The 7,613-nt window shown below is 40.3% G+C and overlaps 1 protein-coding gene across 2 annotated transcripts; it reads left to right on the top strand.

Annotated features, from left to right (window-relative positions):
- The first annotated feature begins 6,269 nt into the window (after positions 1 to 6,269).
- On the top strand, positions 6,270 to 7,397 carry LOC130038215 (selenide, water dikinase 1-like). 2 transcript variants are annotated; one of them, XM_056130149.1, is made up of 2 exons: positions 6,270 to 7,009; positions 7,196 to 7,397. In XM_056130149.1, exons 1-2 carry the CDS (start codon positions 6,270 to 6,272, stop codon positions 7,395 to 7,397), a joined length of 942 nt encoding a protein of 313 aa, XP_055986124.1. The 2 variants fall into 2 exon arrangements, with proteins under 2 accessions (XP_055986124.1, XP_055986123.1); XM_056130148.1 differs by having other exon boundaries at positions 6,270 to 7,397.
- The last annotated feature ends 216 nt before the right edge of the window (positions 7,398 to 7,613 follow it).

Raw genomic sequence — 7,613 nt, 5'->3', positions numbered from 1 at the left:
TCATAAATGGAAGCTACTTTTCCTCCAGATAGACAGGGCAATTTGGAGCACATCCCAAGCAGCGTGGAGGCCGCTTGGCTGATGAGCAGTGGCCTCTGTGGGAAACCTTTTCTACCCAGACACTCTCGGACTCAGAATCAGAGGAAGTGGCAGCAAGCTCATCATCAACATTACTTTCATCTGATGAATTGGAAGTGGATTTATATGAAAGGGATGGGGGTCTCTCCAGTTTGATATCAGTAGGGAACATTAATTCACCAGCATCAGAAAGATTTTTACTCTGAGAGCATGTTTCTACTGGAAACACATCGAATTTCTTTTGGGGCTTGGATATGGGAGCTGAGGGCGCCTTAGGGATAAGGGATAATATTCTCCTCCTCAACTGTACTTCCCCAAAATGCGGAATAGAATTAACAATCTCCCATGTAACCTATAATTTCATGGGGATCTTAGTCCCCTACTTAGATACCACATGGACACTTTTCTTAACTTCTTTCCAAATCTTGGTCTTTAGAGTCCCTTCATCTGGGAACCATGGGTTTATTTCATAAACTATTTTAAAGCAGACCCGGAGTTGGTCTAGGGTAATGTGGTCTTCTGGGTCCCCTGTTCTTTGGGAGAGCTACAGAATCAAATCCATAAAATGCTTGGCCCATTTAATATGGCTCAAAATACACTGGTGTGCAGATTATCTCCCATTTTAGGGGGGTTATGGCTAGGATTATAACTCCTAGCACCCTGAAAAACTACTATCTCACTTTCCTCTGAGTGGGGGAATACAGTTAGGACTATTAAGTTCCCATTAACCCCAAAATTTGTTCTCCCACTCACCTCTGTAAGTGGGGGTCCACTGACACAGTCCTTACCTTTAGATGCCCATCAGTTGGTGGTTCCGGCCCAGCACTGGGCCGTATGTTGGGCACCAGCTGTGAGTTTCAAAGAAAAGCATAGGCACAAGGAGGACTTGAACATTTGGTGGCCGAGAGCTGTCTCCCTATGCAGGATGATGGCAACAGACAGATGAAGGACAAGGCAACGGAGAAAGAGGGCCCCAGGCTGGTTGGTAGACAGTTTATTCTCTCTCCTCCCCAACGTAATCTGACCTCTCCCATACAGCACAATTGTAGTCATAGTTTTGGTCTTAGTCCCAGTCATCATACTTCCCACATCCTTGTCCTACTCTTTCTAGTTCTCGTTAGTTCTCTCTTACCCATTATGGCATAGTTATATAGAAATCATGAAGGGTAGGGGTACACATAGGTGGGGTTGAACATTATCATAACAACAAACGGATTTAAAACCACTCCTTCAGGGGAAGTTCTAGGAGATTAACTCAGGGACAAGATCTCTTCTGAGGTTTCAGAACTCTAGATTACTAGGAGATCCTAGCTCAAGGGCAGGATTCCATCTAGGATGTATTGCTTTCTCCTTTACTCAGCTAGTAATACACTTAACCAATCATATTAAATTTGCTTCTTATAATATTTCTAGTCATTTTGCATGAACACAATAAGTGATTTATTAAGCTTAGAGGTTGGCTCTTCCTGGGGACATCTCGCTATATATGCAAAACTACAGTCCTCAGGCCAGGTTATTCTTTCCTAACCCCAGTAGGGTCCTTATTCAGTTATTTCTTTTTGGGTCATGACAGTTTGTTCCATGACCATGCTCTTTACTTATTACACTTATGGTGCTTAGCTTGCCCCAGGTAGCTTACAACTTGCCCTGGGTCCATCCAGTCCCTTCATTGCAACCCTACTTTTGGGGGTGTTATGAAATAAGGGCATCTGAGGCTTACGTCCGGTGAATATGATGGATTCCCAGGAGTAAATATTATTTGGAGTCAATTAATTCCCATCTTACAAAGCATAGCATCAACTGTTTTCCTGTGTCTATACAAAAAGTAAATTGCTAAACCATGCAAGTCACAGAAAGGAAAGAGAAAAGCAATATAAAATATTAGTGTTTCATGGAATTGGGTGTGCCTCAGGGGCACTGCTGTGGAAGTAACTCAATAAACCTAAGCTACCTGAGAGAGGATCAAGGAAAACCCAATGTTTTCCAGCAGAAGGGACACAGACATGAAACTAATACACAAATAATTCACATATCCTTAGATAGTGAAGAAAAGACAGAAATGATGGAATACAGAATGATTTGGTTCCAGAGACACTCCAGTGTGTGATCACAGAAGGTCTTTATAAGGAAGTAATCTTTTAGCGGAGATCTGATTAAGAGACTTTTTAAGTCTAGCTTTTGTCTACTACAGAGAAACACATTTGTATGAAGTGAAACTCATTAGCCTTTATATTTGTCCTTATGTTGTTCCTGAAAGCCTTGTGGCTGAAGTTTAGAATTTTTCTACTGCCCTAAGGACATGATCTGGTATGTTTTACAAAAGCCTTAATGTGAAAAATGGGTTTCATTTTTGATGAACATTTATGAAATAGATAACTGTATCAGGAATTATTCTAGCCATTGAAGAGAGAGCCACAAAAAAAAGAGATTATAAGTCTCACTGAGTTACTAATAGCTTCTGTTGCAGTTAACATGTTTTTTCACTCTAAATGAAGGACTTTATTCTTATCCTTCATGACTATGAAATGTGTCATTACAAATAATATTTTAAATTAACAACTACATTATCTTATTTTAAATTTGCATCACAATATTTGTTCTAACAACCTGCAAACATGCCAATTATTCACCTTACTATCTTACAAACACTAGTATTTCTTAAGTATCCAGCAAGGGTAAAACCGGAAATCTCAAGTACATAAAGCCTTCTTTAATGTAAGAAATTCAAAAAATCATATATGATTATTATAAGCCAAGTGGTCTCACAAGATAGAAACTCAAATTGGTTTTATAAAATTTTTAAATTTCATGTTTCTTGTTCCCCCAATTTTATTGAAGCATCATGAATTGCAAAGTTATTCATAATTGGGCTTTTGATATACAATATTCCATCACTCACCTACAACCAGTGTCAACGTCCCTCTACTAGTGTTTCCATATTTCCCTTCCTACCCACCCATCCCAACCCCAGCCTATTGTTTTGACAGGAACCTTTTAAATTTGGTTACTAAAGTTTGAGTCACATGAATTCAGTGTTGCTGACTGGCTTGGATATTTAGGTCAATCATTCCTTAACATCGCTGATTTAACTAAGTTTTTTTTACTGCTACCCCATTGCTTCTCATCTATCTCTTCTCCTCTTTCCCTTCACTTTATTTCTTTCCATCACTTCTCTAAGGCCTAGGCATCCCCACTACCTTAAACCACTACATTTTCTCATCCAGTTACTTTAAATACCACATATAAGCGATATCATCCTGTGTTTGTCCATATTCTGGCTATCATTATTGCAGAACTCAGTACAATGGCTAATATTTGAAATCATTTAAATGTCCAACATCAGATTAGTGGATCATGAAGATGCAGCTGTAAAGAACGATGAAATCATGCAATTTGCTGCAACATTGATGGAACTGGAAAATATAATGTTAAATGAAGCAATCCATTTGCATATTTAAACTCTACACTCACACCACCACCAATCAACTTAGACCTATCCTCCTCTATCTCCATTTATTAAGAGGGAAACTGGACCAAGTCATGATGTTCAAATGATTTTCAAATTAGATCAACCCTTGGAATCCAGCACCTTTCACCCAAGTTTTTGCAATAATCACTACTATTCAAATATTATTTTTATTGGTCCCCAGGGTCTAAAGTGACTCTCTCAAAATGACAATAAGGAAATTCAGGTATACCAGTGGTGTTAAAGTAGTGATATAGCTAAATATACAAACCTTACTATCAATATATAAGTCAACAATACTGAAATTTCTAGACCCAAACTTTAATAACCAAACTTAAAACATGCCTGTCAAGATGCCAGGTTGGGGCTGTGGGATGAAAAACAGGAGAGGAAACCTGGGAACACTGATGGAAGGAAGTTGGTGATGGAACCATCACTAACTTCAGAATGGAGGAGGGATTGGTGATGGAACATTGCATATCAAAAACCAAACTATGAATAACTTCACAATTCATGGTGCTTTAATAAAAAATTTCGAAAACAGCAGCAGCAGAAACTACAAGTACAGCATAGTGAAAACAATAACAAAATTAGTCCCATCTCCTTGAACACTATGACTTTAATATTGATCATATTCACTCTTTAGGTTGGGCCCTATCCACAGGAAAGTCCCTTTTCTGTTACTGCCTTTCCACTGTTATTTTTCTAATTGCCTGTTGATGTGGTTATAACACTGAGTCCAAGAATTACTCCTTACCTGATGATAAAAGCTAAAATAAAATAGATATGATTGAGGCAGTAGTGCCTAAAGCAGAAATCCCTCTCCAGTAAAATGTTCCTTAGAATCCCAAAGATGTTACTTTGACAACTAGATAGTTTACTTCCAAGTTAACACTTATGCTTCTCTTATCAATTTTTATCACAGCTGAATAAGGTTTTACCTCCCAGATCTTTCTCAACCAGTTTTACAACCTGCTTTGTGATACTTAAAGGATTTCTCTCAAATGAACAAATCTTTTCTCTTTCTGAGCTCTTCTTGACAATTGTTTCAGTGCTTACTAAATGTAAGGCAGCTTGTTGGACTTTGATAAATTTTTAAAAAGGTGGGGTAAGGACTATATTTATGATGCATAGAAAAGAGCACTTTATTTGGAATAAGAATACCTGGTATTGTGTATGTGGGAATTTTTAATCATAACCAGCTGTGCTCAGGGCTTATTCCTGGCTCTTTGATAAGGGATCACTTCTGGCAGGGTTTGGGAGACCATTTTTGTTGCCAGGATCAAACCTAGGTCAACCACTTGCGAGGCAAGTACTCCATTGTCTGTACTATCTCTCTGATCCCTTGAATACCTGATATTGTTAAATGATTTTTAAATTTATAGATATCATACAAACTCATGGACAAAAGTTTAAATATCACATACACAAAAAAGGTAGAGAGTATGGGGAATATTGTCTTCCATGGAGGCAGGGGGAGGTTGGGGAGGGGAATATACTGGGGAGATTGGTGGTTGGGAGTGTGCACTGTTAGAGGGATAGGAATTTGATCATTGTGTGATTGTAGCCCAAACATGAAAGCTTGTAGCTTTCTCAGGGTGATTCAATAAAAATTTTATTGAATAAAAATAAAAATATTTTAATAAAAAATAAAAATATTTTTATTGAATAAAAATAAAAAATATTTTGTTCCCATTTCTCATATTATATTATTCTTGTGTCCTAGTGACTTCCTTTCCTATTGTTGTTTTGTAGTTATTATTGTTTCTGTGGGAGTCACACACAACTAGTTGTGGTACTTTTTCACTTAGTTGCGCTCTCTAGAGGTCATGCACTTGCTATAAGTGGTTGCTGGGATCACACAAACTTGGCTGAAGTGCTCACACACACTTAGTTATGGTGAACTAGAGATCACATATGTTGATGTGGCACTGGGGATCTCAAACGACAGTGCCACTAACTAAAACATGGTCTGTGGGGCAGTTTTGGGAATCAAACTCGTGGCCTCATGCTTACAAGGAGGTGTTCTACCACTGAGCATTTTTCAGTCACCCTCCAATAATTTTCTGTGTACAATACAGAATATTGTTTTCCTAACAAATGGGATCACTACTGTATATGTAATCCTATTCAGTCTACTGAGCACTTTGTTTTAAGGTTTGGTTGAAAACAAGTCAGTCCGATTAGCTACCTTGGAGGCAAATTCCCTACTCACACTACTCTCGCTCCAGCCATTTTTTTTATGTCAGAGTATTTAGGTTGGAAAAACACTGCAGATGTCAAACTTCTGATCTAGACGACCGTTGGGTATTAGGAAAGCCCTGAAAACTTGACCTCGTTCCCATAAGCAGCTGGGGTTGGGTACAGGTGAGGAGTATGGCAGCCCTGATCTCGCGAAGTCAAGCAAAGCTTGCGGGGCACAGGAAGGGCCAGGGGTCCTCTTCTCTTTGAGCTGCCCTTTGAAATGCCCTCCTCTCCACTGCTGCTGTGCCCAGTGTGAATACAATTTTTATTTAGGCATTGTTTAAGGGCACCTCGTACCCATTGCATTGTGGGAGTGGTCCAAGTTTCGTTTTCATTTCGTTCGAGGCGGCGAGACAGCGAGCAAGCGAGTAAGCGAGCAAGCGAGTAAGCGAGCAAGCGAGCGACAAAACAAAGCTAATCCGTGGAGCTGTGAAGAAGTTTCAGTCCGTGAAAGAGCAGAGGTAGTGTGTGCCTAAGAACTATGTCTACACCGAAGCTCTTTAACCCAGAAAGTTATGAACTGGACAAGGACTTTCGGCTAACCAGATTCACTGAACTCAAAGTGACGGGTTGCAAAGTACCCCAAGATGTTCTGCAGAAGTTGCTGGAATCCTTACAGGAAGGTCCAGAAGCAGGTCCGTTTCTGGGAACCATTATGCCAAAGCTTGGCATTGGGATGGATACGTGTGTCATCCCCCTGAGACATGGTGGCCTTTCCTTGGCACAAACCACTGATTACATCTACCCAATCGTCAATGACCCATACATGATGGGCAAAATAGCATGTGCCAATGTCCTCAGCAACCTCTACGCAATGGGGATCACTAAATGTGATAATATGCTGATGCTCCTTGGAATCAGCAATAAAATGACTGAGAAGGAAAGAGATACTGTGATTCCCCTAATTATACAGGGTTTTAAAGATGAGGCACAAGAGGCAGAAACATCTGTCACTGGAGGCCACACAGTAATGAATCCATGGATCATCTTGGGAGGAGTAGCTACATCTGTCTGTCAGCTGAATGAGTTCATCTTGCCACATGGAGCTGTGCCTGGGGATGTGCTCGTTCTGACGAAGCCCCTGGGGACACAAGTGTCCATAATGGCACACCACTGGATGGACAATCCTGAGAAATGGAATAAAATTAAACAAGTGGTTACCCAAGAAGATGTGGAGTTGGCTTACCAAGAAGCAGTGATGAACATGGCCAGGCTCAACCGGTCAGCTGCTGAGCTCATGCACATGTTCAATGCCCATGCTGCCACCGATGTCACAGGCTTTGGAATCCTTGGCCATGCACAGAACTTGGCCAAGCAGCAGAAGAACGAGGTGTCCTTTGTCATCCACAACCTCCCAATCCTGGCCAAGATGGTGGCAGTGAGCAAAGCTTGTGGAAACCTCTTCAGTCTCATGCATGGTACATATCCGGAAACCTCAGGAGGCCTTCTAATCTGTTTTCCACGTGAGCAAGCAGCTCAGTTCTGTGCAGAGATCAAGTCGCCCAAATATGGTGAAGGTCAACAAGCATGGATTATCGGCATCGTGGAGAAGGGCAACCGTACAGCCCGAGTCATAGACAAACCCCGTGTCATTGAAGTTGCCCCGTAGATGGCTGTTCAAAATATGAGTCCCAAGACTCCTGTTAACTAGACTTAAATAGCTGTTTGTTTTTGCTTCTAAATTCATCTATTTTCTTTATCATCACTGAACTTAAAGACTATGAGCAAAAATCTCATGCTGGCACATCTAACAACCTTACATCAGTTTGTGAGTACATGGATTTAGTAAAGCAAAGTCCATTGTCCATTTTCCTTGTTAATGTTA

Source organism: Sorex fumeus, unplaced genomic scaffold (genome assembly GCF_029834395.1).
Source record: "Sorex fumeus unplaced genomic scaffold, SorFum_2.1 ptg000073l, whole genome shotgun sequence".
Lineage (NCBI taxonomy): Eukaryota > Metazoa > Chordata > Mammalia > Eulipotyphla > Soricidae > Sorex > Sorex fumeus.
The sequence above is the reverse complement of the archived record's forward strand: the minus strand, read 5'-3'. Positions and strand labels throughout refer to the sequence as shown.

Excerpts from the sequence above, each read along its gene's own strand:
- LOC130038215 (XM_056130148.1), top strand. The coding sequence starts at position 6,270 with ATGTCTACACCGAAGCTCTTTAACCCAGAAAGTTATGAACTGGACAAG.